General features: G+C 45.0%; 1 protein-coding gene across 1 annotated transcript in view; it reads right to left on the reverse strand.

Annotated features, from left to right (window-relative positions):
- Window positions 1-645: 645 nt before the first annotated feature.
- The window catches only part of rars1 (arginyl-tRNA synthetase 1), a 28,473-nt gene continuing 15,143 nt past the window's right edge, over window positions 646-13,975 (reverse strand). Inside the window, exons 12-15 of the mRNA XM_069677665.1 lie at window positions 12,498-12,603; window positions 7,210-7,382; window positions 5,003-5,250; window positions 646-1,142 (exon numbers count right to left, since the gene is read on the reverse strand). Coding sequence (XP_069533766.1) covers window positions 1,033-1,142; window positions 5,003-5,250; window positions 7,210-7,382; window positions 12,498-12,603 — 637 coding nt within the window. The 3' untranslated portion in view covers window positions 646-1,032. The remainder of the gene's footprint in view (window positions 1,143-5,002; window positions 5,251-7,209; window positions 7,383-12,497; window positions 12,604-13,975) is intronic.

Below are 13,975 nucleotides of genomic sequence, written 5' to 3' on the forward strand. Positions count from 1 at the left end.
TTTAACTCAAAGCAGAAAAGCGCCCGACGTCATGGCCGTTTTTTTCTCACGGTCCAATCGGATGAATGAAGAGGCGGGCCTTCTGTGGGGGCGACAACATCGAGTGATCGCCGTGATCTTTCCTCTTTCTGAGCGTCTCATGTACCCACACAGATCTGTTTCCCTGTGTTTACTGTATTTGGGAACAGCTTCTCACCCTCCATCAAAACCAGGTGCTGCTAAAACGTGCTCCGTCTCATTAGGACGTAGGCTTCACGTCCGTTCATCTGTTTGTGTTGAGTCTCAGTTTTACTGTAAACAGGAAGTTACACAGAGGCTGCACTCGGATTACGTTCCGCCTGCTTTTGCTCTGCACACAGACGCCGCAGCCTGCTAATACGTGATGGTTAATACTCCTCAGACTACAAAGGTACCACGAGCGGAAACCAGAACATTTTGCTCACTAAAAATAGAATCTGTAAATAGAGATTAATAGAATAATAACTGAATTACGGCTGCAGCCCGCTAGCCAAGCTACGACTAGCTAACCCCACGCTCCTCTCAAGCTATTACTGTTGCTAACTTCTCCACCGTCTCATCCTCTCATCACTCCTGGCTCCAAAAAACCAAGATGGCGACGACATATTTGGATAAAAGGAGCTTTTTATTGGCAAGGTAAAGTTTCTTAGATTATATAATCTGGTTCCAGTAAGGTCTGACGTAAAGCCAGTTTAGTCAACAAAGTTTGGGATCTTAACTCAGCAGTGAGATCTAGAGAGATCCAACACGTGTGAATGATTGACAGCCGACTCTGATCGTTTGGTTTCATTGATTCTTTAATAAAAATGATGTTTTGCGTAACATGTTGATTAATGGATTTAAAAGGAGATTTTTTGATATCTTGACTTAGTAGAAATGGTTTCTTTGAGTCCAGTGATGTTTGGCTGTGATGTGAGTGAAAGCAACACGCCTCCTCCAGGTCCAGTTCTGGATTCTGTATAGAGGGAGGAGGACAGGGGCAGGGTGGATCCTATGACATCACATCCTGTGACATTACATCCTCTGCACGGGGTTGATACCCAGGATGTCGAAGCCTTTGGCCATGACGGTCGCTGTGGCCTCACAGAGAAGCATCCTCGACATGTTGACCTTCACCACCTCACCTGCAGAGAGAAAAGAACACTTTACATTTTCTGCCTGTTTAATCAATAACAAGGATTTGGTTTCCAGTAGATTGTTACATTTCAGATTCATGTACAGAAATTACAAAGCTCGGGCATCATGTGTTGACAGTCTAAAAGATGTCTGATTGTATAGAAGTCTATGAGAAAATGAGTCTAACTTGATTTGTTCCCTCAGTAAACATGTTCCTAATGAGTTTATGTCTCAATCTCTAGTTTCAAGTCTTCTTCAACACAGCATGATGTTCCTTTAGAAATGCTCCCATTTAGAGTCGAATGGACCATAAAGAAGGGGATGCTTTAGGGCGGGGCTACATGTGCTACCACAGTGATCTGTAAAACATCTTGTCCAGCTTCAGTCAGTTAAAAACCCACTAACTAACAAGCGCTAACACTCAGCTTACTTGCTCAGTGGGAAAGGTTACAATCTGCATTCAGACCCGGGTAATTATCACCTCGGCTCCGATTGGCATTGATGAGAACACTAAACCAGTGTCGACACGCTAAGCTCCGCCCCCTTTCCGGCGCGATGCTATGCTCCGTTAACTTACGCAACTCCTCATCATCTCAGCTACAGTTTTCCCCGTCTCCGTCCGAGCAGCGCTCCGACATCGTTCCAAATTTGTCGCCGCAGAGTTTGATACACAGACTGAATGAGTGATAGATACGATAAAGACCATCGTAACATCTTCACTGTTTGCTAACCCTTTGTGACGTCAGACGGTGACTCAGCAGAAAAGAGACCGACAGGAGGATACTTCACTGGCAATGGGAAAAGAGACAATCGGCATCTATAAGCGGGTCTTCCCGGGTCTGAAGAACCTGCGCCAACGAGCTAATTTCGGCACCTTGATAGCCAAGCTAGCACTAGCTGATGACTTAGCATTTGCTAGCGCCTCACTCCTCCCCAGCTCCATCCTCTCGACAAAACATGGTCATTTCTGGCTCATATCCATGTGACAATATGACCAATTTATGTCCGGATTATCCTGGCCAAAATATTTTCTCATCTCTATTATCTTTGAACGATGCTTTAACTCTCTTGATGGCATGATGGTACTGAAATCCCTTTAATATTTTGTAATGAAACCAACATTATCCACGCAGCACAGATTGTTTGTCCTCTACGTTCATTTCATTTTGAATGTGTTGACATTTGTATGCAGGCTATTTACATGTTTATACAATCACAGATGATCAGAATCATAACTGGGATATTTGTGGGATTGAACATGTTACTAAAATGCTAAAGTAAAAGATGGTAAGAAGAAGAGCGGGGGAGCAGAGGTGAAGCAGGTGAAGAGAAAAACAAAACAAGACAAATTGAGACGTCAGGCAGATTGTAGAGACGAGAACAGAGTCAGAGGTGAAGCAGAGAACAGCATAAACAAACAACAGAAAGGTCAGAGGTCACGTTTAATGATGCTAGAGTCACACAGCATTGAGTGGAAATCAATGACCCTGACATCTGAATCTACACACATCAGCCATGACCGTCGGCAGCATCAGGACAAATTGCTACACGGAGCAGAAATCCAATAAAAATTAAGTGTGTAATGAGCAGCAGAGGGTGAATTAAACAGACAGCTCGTTACAGGGCGGCGGGCGGCGATGGTCTCTGACAGACAGAAAAATGTGTTTGTAATTTTCACAAACAGGCCGACAACAGCCGAGTGATGCTGCTGCTCAGGAGGAGCTGATGGAGAAGCTTTGAGAGGAAACGCAGACAAGAAGACCGTTTTATTTTTAGATCCTTTTACTCCGTTTTTTTAAGCTGATGTTGACGGGAATAAAAGACTGAGACATTTTTTCCTTAACGATACAAAGACTTGAGTATTGGCTGATATCCCTCCAATACCATCCATCCATTATCTATACCACTAATCCTGTTCAGGGTCGCGGGAGGCTGGAGCCTATCCCAGCTGTGATTGGGCGAGAGGCGGGGTTACACCTGGACTGATCGCCAGTCAATCACAGGGCTGACACACAGAGACAGGCAACCTTTGACGCTCACATTCAAACCTATTTTAGAGTCACCAGTGAACCTAACGAGCATGTCTTTGGACTGTGGGAAAAAGCCGGAGTACCCGGAGGGAACCCACGCATGCACGGGGAGAACATGCAGACTCCACACAGGAAGGCCCACTACGTCCGAACCAGGAAATAGGAACCTTTTAGTCCAAGGCGACAGCGCTAACCACTGCACCCCCGTGCAGCCCTCCCTCCAATACCATTGAAATAATTTATTTTTAGATCTGATTGCTGACATTTTGCTAGCTTTGACGAACATCACACACTCCACGAGCACTGCACTGTTGTTTGTTATCGTCACAGGAGAATCTAACTGAAAGCAGCAACTTTTTTGGCCGAATATATTCGACACCTGATGCAGTGTTTTAGGCAGAATCTGAGGCTGTACACTCGAAACAACTCTAACAGAAACCAGCAGAGTCTTCGGCATCCTGTTGTTTTTATTTTACTTTGAACAAAATTTGCTTTTTTTTTTTAAATACCAACAGGTACAATAAAGTTTCCATAAAAGAACCGTTCATCACTGCATCTTTTCTAACATGTCAGCTGATAGCGGCTGAACATACGTGGACTGAGGGTTGAATTGTATGTTGGCCAACGGGGCAAAAGCACTGTAAAAGCACACTTCCAGGTGAAACGAGTCGAAACTTGCAGCTGCCAACAAGAGAGACTCCAAAACAAGTTCAACAATCTAAAACAAATACAAAGACAAGTGCTGCAAATGCAAACACAGACAACTGCTGCAAAAACAAACAATGCAGAGTCAAAATCACACAAATGCAGAAACCAGAGAAAAAGCTGCCTATCCGGTCGTCACCATGGCAGAGCTCCAGTCCTGTAGGGGGCGCTACGTGGAGTGTTTATGTTTACAGCAGAGACTTTGAACCTCTGGGACGAAGGAGATTTCAGGCTCTGAGTTGGGGGGGAAGAGAATGAAGGCATGGAGCTGCGTCTTAAAGGACATCTGAGTCAGAGCCAGGTGAGCAAGCAACAGAACTTAACCCAGCATTACTGTAAACACAGCTGACAGGGACCAAACACCCCCGGGACAGCAGGGGCAAGTTTGACCTGCATGTAACCCTCGCTCAGGCCTCAGGAGGTGGGAGCTGACCCATGCCTGACCTCCCTCAGGCTTCACACCTCTCTGTTCTCAGCTGAACCCTGCATCAGGCTGCTGCGTTCTGTGCGGTGATGATTATTTGTCCGTGTTGACAGCTGACACATTTACATTCATTCTTTCAAAGATGAACGCATGTCCAGTCCGTCATGCCAAAACACTGACAGAGTGACGCCCCAGTTTCATGTTTTCTGTCACTTTAAATCTGGCTCATGATCTTTGCCTCAACACACACACACACACACACACACACACACACACACACACACACACACACACACACACACACACACACACACACACACACACACACACACACACACACACACACACACACACACGCACACGCACACGCACACACCTTCCATCAGTCAACAAAGCCAAATGACAAAACAAAACCCTCCAGCTGAGGTTACTGCCACAGCGCTAACTGAGAATTAGCATAATTAAACAGCTCTAAGCCTGAAGAGCTAGCACTTCAGCACACCATGGGGATAAAATGCTAACAGGGACAAGTGGAGCGCTAACAGAATTCAGGCGGATCTTCGTGAAACTTATCCGACTCATTCTGGGAGCAGAACATTTCGGTATTCCTGCTCTTTTGTTTTTATTCTGCACTTTTCACCTCCATCGCTCCTGACCCGACTGTGAAGAGAAGCATTTATGAATCTATCTTCTCCTCCACCCGTCGTACCTGTCTGTCTGTCCTTCTCCACGCAGTAGCAGCTGTCGTAGAACTCGGTGAAGGTGGTGGCGAGCTCGTACAGGTAGTCGCAGAGCGTGTGCAGCAGCAGGTCGTCCAGGATCTTCTGCAGGATCTCGGGGAAACGGAGGATGCACTTCCCCAGCTTCCACTCCTTCTCGTGGTCCAGGAGCACCTCGGAGGTCTCTGCCGCGTTCTTCAGAGTCGCCTCGTCGATGTTAGCCAGACGAGCGATGGACCTACAGGAAGTCGAGTACACCATTAATCAACATTGGTTAAGCTTTAGAAGTGTTGGCAGTGTGTTTTTTATCTTGAGACCAACTGTTATCATTCGCTCCGTTTATCTATGCAAAGCTAATCGTCTCCTGGCTCCAGTTCCAGTATTTTTATGTCTGATTGAGCAATAAAAACATAAACAAAATCAATAAGATCAATAAAAGGATTTTAAAAAACAAGCTTCTATTACGTTATTTTGTCTGTTCTTCCTTTCTGAGCTGAACAGCCCTCCTGTGGTCCGTCTGTGTTTGAGACCTTTTCTTGTCTCTGATACTTGAACAGCTCCCCGCCTCCAGAGAGAGCTTTCTATTGACTGAATTCAGGAATCCTCTCAGGTGAGACGCCCCCAACTTAAAAAAAGACACAATCAATCTTTGCCGGCACTCTGCCACCCTGAGCCCAACACCTCAGGGAAGCAGGAGAGGAGTAGATCAACGATCGCTCTGCAGCCAGGAGATGGTCGCTCCATACAAGGGATTAGGGCAGAGGAGACATTAGGAATGGCTAACTGGAAAGACTTATCATTTGCCAGGAGCTCCCAGAAGGCCCAGCAAACTGATCTGACATGGTTAATAAGAGTGTACTGGTACTGGAAGGAGGTTCTTAAACAGGACGCAGACACAGACAGACGAACTTCATTTATCTATCAGTACCCCAGAGTCGAGATCGTTGATGATCGCCGGCTGGGATTTGTCTCACATAAAAAAAGCTTTTAAAGTTACTCAAAGCCCGCTAACATCAACAATAACAGAATGCAACTACAAGTGCAATAAAACAGATCAAGTTAATCCGGCCTGGGTAAACTAGGTTTGATGAAAGACTACGAGGGCCAACACCGGCAGGACGTTCGTGTGGTTAGTTAGCTAAATTTGTACATAATGCAAACAAAATGTAAGCTAGCTAACGTAGCAGGTCTTAGTTGGATAACGTCTGCTATTTCATCCACAGTCTTGGGGCTTTTTTTTAGCAATAAGGTAATCAATATTTCCTCAAAGGCAAAGTACAAAAGGATCACTACCTTACCTCATCAGCTAACGAGACTCACGACAAACTTTTTTTATTTTAAACCAACAATAAAGTAACTTGATGTCAGTCAATCACGTCGAGTCTGGTGTAAGTAAGTGCAGACAAAAGCAATAATCATCTATACCTTTTGGAAATGGCTAACCACCATGCTAACATTAGCGTTGTTTATCAAACAGGCTGCTGCTAACAACAATCTTTTAGCATGATGTAACGCCTAAAGTAGGCTAATACTAGTTAGCATGTTTGATTTGATTAAAAGAACTAAATTTGTCTCCAAAGATTAACAACGGGCAGTTTCTTAACAGATATAAAACATGCAAACAATTCACACATAAAAGCCTTAAAATAATACAAATCTATTTATTTATATCAATGTTGACATTTGCATGTTCATGTGCTCAGAGTAAGGTTACAAGTAACATGCCTACATTTAAAACGTGTAGCATAAATGTGCTAACAGTGTTAGCATGCTTTTGCAGCACTATTTCAAAGCTTGTAGAGAGGCGAGTGAGTTTGAGAGGTGCGCTAGTTTACATGCTACACTTTGTGATGCATCATGAGCTGGATGAAAAGTCTTGTACATGTATTTTCTGGAGAGCATAAAAAGATATTCTTCAGCTGTTTCAAGAGTTGGACTTATGAATTGCCAACGAACTTTGTCTTGATGGCTAAATGCACCAATTTAACTTAATAAATCAACCAATATGCAACTTTTTTTGCTCCTTTGCAAAATACTCTGACAAGAGTCGACTATATTTCAGAGGATGGATCAACACTGCTTCCAAGATTAATCAAATTAAACCCTCAGCTGACAAAACATCTAAAAAAGCTGGATGTTAAAAAAAAAGCTGAATTTACATTTCATTTATTAAAGGAGCTTTAGAGCGAAGCCTCACCTGATGCGGGTGAAGGCGTAGAGCAGGTACGCCGCCGTGTTGCCCCTGTCATCGAGCATCTTGTCGAAGGAGAACACGTAGTCGTTGATGCGGTTGTGGGAGAGGTCGGCGTATTTAATGCAGCCGAAAGCGACGGACCTCTGGGCCTTCGTCAGCTCCTCCGGGGTCAGGACCTGCACGAAGACAATTTCATTTTATAGACCGCTGTGAAGGTGACTATCGCTTCAATCCCCCCAACATTCTTTAAGTCATTAAATATTCTGATAACTTTCAGCTTTTATCAGCTTGTAATTACTGCAGGCTGTTCTTCATCTAATGCTTCCAACACTAAACGCAGCGAGTTGAATTTAATCCAAATAATGAATCTAATTTACTAACCTCAGGCAAAGATTAAATTGACTTATTAAGTCATAGCCTTTCCTGGAGTCTGTGTGACGTGTCCGTTACCACGGGGAGGGAAAAGAGTGAGGGGGGGATTTTATGATTTAACTGGAAACAAAAACTTCCAGAGAAGCGGAGCGTAACGGATAGCAAAATGACACGACAGGAAATGAAGTAATGGGACACAATATGACAAAATGACAAAACAGAACAACGTGATACGAAGCGAAAGAGACAGGCCCCAACGTGACACAGCATCTTATTAAGGGCGGGAATAAAAAGCACAGAAATAAATAGTTTAGGACAGGAAGGGACACAAGACGTAATAAGACAAGAAAGGGCACAAGATGACACGACAGGAGGAGAGATGACGTGACATTAAACAGCAATCATAAGAAAATACGTCACTTAATGAAGACGAGTGCTGCTGATTAATCGACTTAAAGCTGTTTTCACATCAAAGGCTGAGCAGATCAAACTTTGACATCATCCCTACGTGCACACAGCTGGTTAACCTCCCTCCTCCTCCTGAGCTGTGTCTGCTTCCAGCTCCTTAGGGATGACCAGTGCCCAGTGTGATGAGCTGTTAGCTCGGATCAGTACCAGGACTTCTCTGATGGACACCAACGACAGGCGTTCTGTTTCAGCTGTGGAGCGCCTGTCCCAAAATAAACTGATTTTACTGTGATATACCGTATTGGTCCAAATATAAGGCACGCCCCCTTTTCAAGACGTTTTTTTTCAGAAAGACTTTTTGAAGACCAAATTTGTTTTTATAAAGAAAACTTTATGTTTCAATATCTTTTAGATTCAATTGTCACATTTAAATTAAATAAAAAGCCTTTCAAAATGTCAATAAATCTTTAACCATCAAAGTGAGGTCTATATTACAGAGCAGTCTGTAACAGCTGGATGGTCTGCTCTGGTAACGGGCACACCTTCGTTCTGTTGTTCAGTAACACTCACACACTCTCCTGTCGGTCTCTTGGACCCCTTTCCCACTAAAATTAGCGCTTTGACGCAGGTTTTTCAGACCCTGGAAGACCTGCTTATAGATGCTGATTGTCTCTTTTCCCATTGCCAGTGAAGTATCCTCCTTTCGGTCTCTTTTCTGCCGAGTCACCGTCGGACGTCACAAACGCGCTGGAGACAGGGTTAGTAACCAGTGAAGATGTTACGGTGGTTAGGTCTGTATTGTATCTATCACTCATTCAGTCTGTGTATCAAACTTGGTGTCGACAAATTTAGAACGATGTTGGAGCGCTGCTCGGACGGAGACGGGTTGAATTTGTAGCTGAGATGACGAGGAGTCGCAGAAGTTACTGACGGAGCATAGCATCACGCCGGAAAGGGGGCGGAGATTAGCGTGTCGACACTGGTTTTGTGTTCCCATCAATGCTGATTGGAGCCGAGGCGATTATTACCCGGGTCTACTGCAGAGTCATTTGACCCGGGTCTGCATGCAGATTGTAACCTTTCCCACTAAGCAAAAAAGCCGTGTGTTAGCGGGTGTTAGGTAGTGGGTTTTTAACTGAGTGAAACTGAACGCTGAACAAGATATTTTACAGATCACTCGCTCCAGAAAGGGGGCGGAGATTAGCGTGCCAACACGGGTTTTGTGTTCCCATCAATGCGGATCGGAGCCGAGGCGATAATTACCAGATAACAGCCAGATTTCAGCCCACGTGTCGCTTGCTACATACAGTGAAACTGCCACTCAGCGAAGACAGATGGACAGGCGCTCCACAGCTGAAACAGAACGGCAGTAGTTGGTGTCCATCAGAGAAATCCTGGTATCAGAGAAGGCCCGGTCCTCGGGGACTCCAAGGAGCTTAACCAAGGTGCAGAAGGCCGGGCTGTGAGCGCAGGAGGACGGGGCAGGCGGTGCTACGGTGGCCCCTGATCTTTTTGGGACATTATTTTCGGACAATAACAATTATCTTAAAATCAGCATCATAACTCCTCCTCAGTTGTTGGTTAACTTTATCTACTTTTAAACCATTCGTTCCGTACGATCACCGCGTCTCTCCGTCTCTCATCACCCTGGCTCCGTAGCTGTGAGTGACGGCTGGCCGCGGTCATGAGGAGTACACTCACTTTACAGATAAGTGGCGCTGTCTACTGTTGTGAAGGTATATTGGCCTTTAAAAGACTAGACCCCGAATACAAGATGGTCCCACTTTTTCAGATGTATGTCAACGGGAAAAAACCTATATCTATTGAGCTCACAATAATACGGTATAGTTAGCAAACACCTAAAACAGCTGGCTCCTTTAGGTTTAAGCAAAAGTGCTCAAGCCGAAGGACATAGTGAGTTTGTTCTGGACTATTTTCAGCCGTGGATGATTCAAGAAAGCTAATGAATTATTTACTTATGCAAAAACAAAATAGCCCAGGAGTTAAGAAGAGAAGAAAAAAGACCAGAACCGATAATAATCGAGCACAACTGGAGAAAACAGATCTTGCAGGCTGAGGTTCACGGAGGCCGGAGGTCGGGTGTGTTTTAATGAGGCAGGGTTAGCAGATGGTAGACGTGGGCACCGACCCAGACAGTGAGCAGAGAGCCAGGCCAGAAGGGCCTGCAGGGAAACCGTGCTGGCGCTCGATTCACACACACCAACCTTCCCAGCATTAAAATCATAGCAGTTCAACTGGAAGTCATCGAGTGTTTACACTACATCAAGTGTTCCAGATGATGCTTAACCAGGTCAAGTAAGTCTGGTTGTTTTTGTGTTATTTTTATCCACAAGCAAGTTTGATTCCAGATACAATCCTCTCAACAGCAGAGGCTGCACACACACACACACACACACACACACACACACACACACACACACACACACACACACACACACACACACACACACACACACACACACACACACACACACACACACACACACACACACACAGACACACACACAGACACACACAACTTCACAGAAGACTCAGAGTTTGGATGAAGGGAAAGGATCGTCTACAGATGTTCTCTGGGTTGAAGCAGGAGAGGAGTTTGAACAATGCAAAGGTCAGAAGGTTAAATCTACTCTCCATAACTTGAGTTGCTCAGACACTCATGATGAAGAACCTGTGTTGAAGCGGGGGGGGGGGTTGCAGCAGCTTCTATAGTTGGTGTAATTTGAGTCACAGAGCTGCTGGGAAAATACAACACACACTCATCAAGCATCCTCTGCTGGAGATACGGACACGAGAACGTGCTTGTGACGGATGATATCAGAAATATCTTGGTCTCCATCTGGGTTCTTTTAATAGACGCATCCACGGATCAGCCATTACACATTATGACCACCTGTACTGTGTAGGTCTCTGCTGGACTCCACTACACCTCTGAAGGTGTGCTGAGGTATCTGGCACCAGCAGATCCTTTAAAGGGGGGGTATTGTACTCATTCCAAGCTTTCACTCTGTGATACCTGTCGAGTAGCTTAACATAATTTACAGTTAAAAAAAACTAATTTTTCTCACACTGGGGCTCTGTGCAGGCCCTCATACAGCCTCTGCATGAAACGACTGACTCAGCGCTGTCCTTTTAAGAAACCCCGCCCCTACAAGCCCGCTTTCTCCTGATTGGCCAGCTCTCTGAAGCCGAGGTGCACGAAAAGGTGGGGCCTTCATGGATCGGACTTGTTTGTCCAGCACATCCCACAGATGCTCGATTGGATTGAGATCTGGGGAATCTGGAGGCCGAGTCAACACCTTGAACTCGTCGTGTTCCTCAAACCATTCCTGAACCATGTCTGCAGTGTGGCAGGGCGCATCATCCTGCTGACAGAGGCCACTGCCATTAGGGAATACTGTTTCCATGAAGGGGTGGACTCGGTCTGCGACAGTGTTTAAGTAGGTGGTATGTGTCAGAGTAACATCCACATGAATGGCAGGAGCCAAGGTTTCCCAGCAGAACATTGGCCGTAGCATCACACTTCCTCCTTATGACCTCAGTGGTCATAACGTTACGGCTGATCGATATATATTTGTGCTTAAGTTCAGGAGAAATTCATGCCTGATGTTTGATGCTTTTTCCGCAATCAAAAGCAAAACCAGGCAGAGACAGCAGCAGTGTGGCTGCTGATATGAGGAGGTTCAAGCTCACACAAGACACAGACAGAAAAGAGAGCATGATGAAACGATGGAGGTGAGGAAGATAGAATGTGTTTAAGAAGAGACCCCACACAGTCAGGCCGTCCTCACAGCTCAGCAGATGAGAGGAACTATTTTGTGGTGGCGTTGTTTCATATTTCAGTCGTGATCGTCTCCGGATGTAATTAGAAAGATCCAGAGTTTGGCTCGGTTTGTGCCGGATGAGAAGAATTAATGGCTACTGGAGAGCGAAACAGTCATTACTGTAAAATAAGCCTCGTCGTTCAGGGTGAATCGAAAGCAGAAATAATGAGCTGCTCACTGGACATAACCTCTCGCTAAACGGCTGCTTATCAAACATTAAACATTCGACACGAAATGCTGATTTAAAAAGGACTCTGATTCGAGCTCAAAGACGGAGCCAAAATGATTCCACAAGACTGGAACGAAGGCGGGTCTGCCATCAAGTCTTACCAATTATTCAGAGGAGGAATCAGAGATTTAAGCCGACTTCTTACAGCTGATTAAATATGAAACAGCCGTCAGTCTGCCAGGAAGAAAACGAGGACTTTGTGAAGAGTTAAATATATTCTCTACAGACATTAAAAAACAACAACCCCTGAGGCGTGCAGCCATGTTTTTGTCCTTTCCTCTTCACCAAACAAACACAGATGTTTCTTTTTCACCAACTGAAATCTTTTTAGGCTCAATTCATTTCTGCACGTCCCAAACCAAAGACATGTAATATTTGTTACGTCTTTATGATCATCCTTTATGTTCATCCTGTTGGTTAAATGACGATGCCCTCACCTTGTCTCTCTCCTTCTCCTTCAGTTTGTCCATGGACCTCTTCAGTCCCTCCTCCAGCAGGTCCATCAGCCTCACCGTGTCTCCAGACCGGGTCTTAAACTTCTTCCTGAGCAACAAACACAAAAAGAAAACTTCAGTGAAAGGAGGTTAACAAGGAAACAACTTGAATCCCCTGAATGTTCCAAACAGCAGACGCTTTAAGTCCTTATTGTCTGGCTGGAAGATTATGAAAACAGCATGATAAGTTTGTAAGGAAGTTTGGAATCAGAAGGAGAAGCAGAAGAAGTAAGGAGAGTAGGAATAGGAAGCGAACAAGGAGAAGAAAGAGGGGGAAGAAGTTGGAAACATGGAGGATGAAGAGAAGGAGGAAGAAGTAGGAAGAGGCAGAGAATAGGAGGAAAAGATAAAGGAGGATAATCAGGAAGAGTATGTGACAGGGAAGAAGAAGGAAGAGGACGAGGTGTAGTAGAAGGAGAAGGGGGGTGTTGAGGAAGAAGAGGTAAAAAAAAGGAGAAAGAGGAAGGAGGAGAAAGAGAACAAGGAGGACAAGAAGGAGGTGAAAGAGAAGAGGGAGAAGAAGAAGAAGAATGAAGGAGGAGGAGACAAAGAAACAGAAGGAGAAAGTGGAGAACAAGAAGGAGGAGACGAAGAAGAAGAGCAGGAGAAGAAGAAGAAGAAGAAGACGGCAACGACGAAGAAAAATAAAATAAGAAGTAGAATGAGCAGTAAGAGGAAAAAATGAAAGAAGAAGAGGAGGAAGGAGGAGGAAACGAGGAGAAGGAGGAGAAGGAGGGACGGTCTTAAACTTCCTCCTGTGTCAGAAACACAGAAAGAAAACTTTAGTGAAAGACGGTAAAGACCACTTTTAGTCGGGGAACAACCTGAACCCCTCGAATCGTCCGATCAGGGAAACCACAGATTGAGAGGGTTTGAAGTTTCCAGAAGGTTCTGTGACAGTAATCATCATGACAGCTAACTATTACGTCACTTCTGCTTCATGACAAAACAAATTATATACAATCGAGTCAATGAGACGAGCATGAACGGCGAACACGAGCCAAACATTTAATAACTCCCATCCTTTCGTCCTCGTTTACGTGCAGCCGTCAGAGCTCCCTCCGCGGCCGCTTTAAGCCCTTATTGCCTGGATGAGCGATTATGAAAACAGCATGATAAATTTCTTATGGAGTTTGGAGCAGTGTAGACATTGTGGGGCCAATTTACGCCCCCTCATGTAACTGCGGGGCGTTTAGCAGCACTTGGTTACGGCCTCTGCGAAGCGTAAAGTCAACCTCCCGCCTGAGCCGACGACAACTCTTCTCCGGACGATTGATTGGGGCCGAACAGCAGCGTGACGGATAGAGCTGGAATTATAGAGCTGCTCACCTATCAGACGCACTGTAATCACTGCTTACTATTAAAGGGAATAAATTATACAGAGAGGAGAGACAGTACGGCTGAGACACACTGTCCTACAA

This window comes from Semicossyphus pulcher, unplaced genomic scaffold (assembly GCF_022749685.1).
Source record: "Semicossyphus pulcher isolate SPU_LCO1_2020_fin unplaced genomic scaffold, fSemPul1.0.p SCAF_10, whole genome shotgun sequence".
In the NCBI taxonomy this organism is placed as follows: domain Eukaryota; kingdom Metazoa; phylum Chordata; class Actinopteri; order Labriformes; family Labridae; genus Semicossyphus; species Semicossyphus pulcher.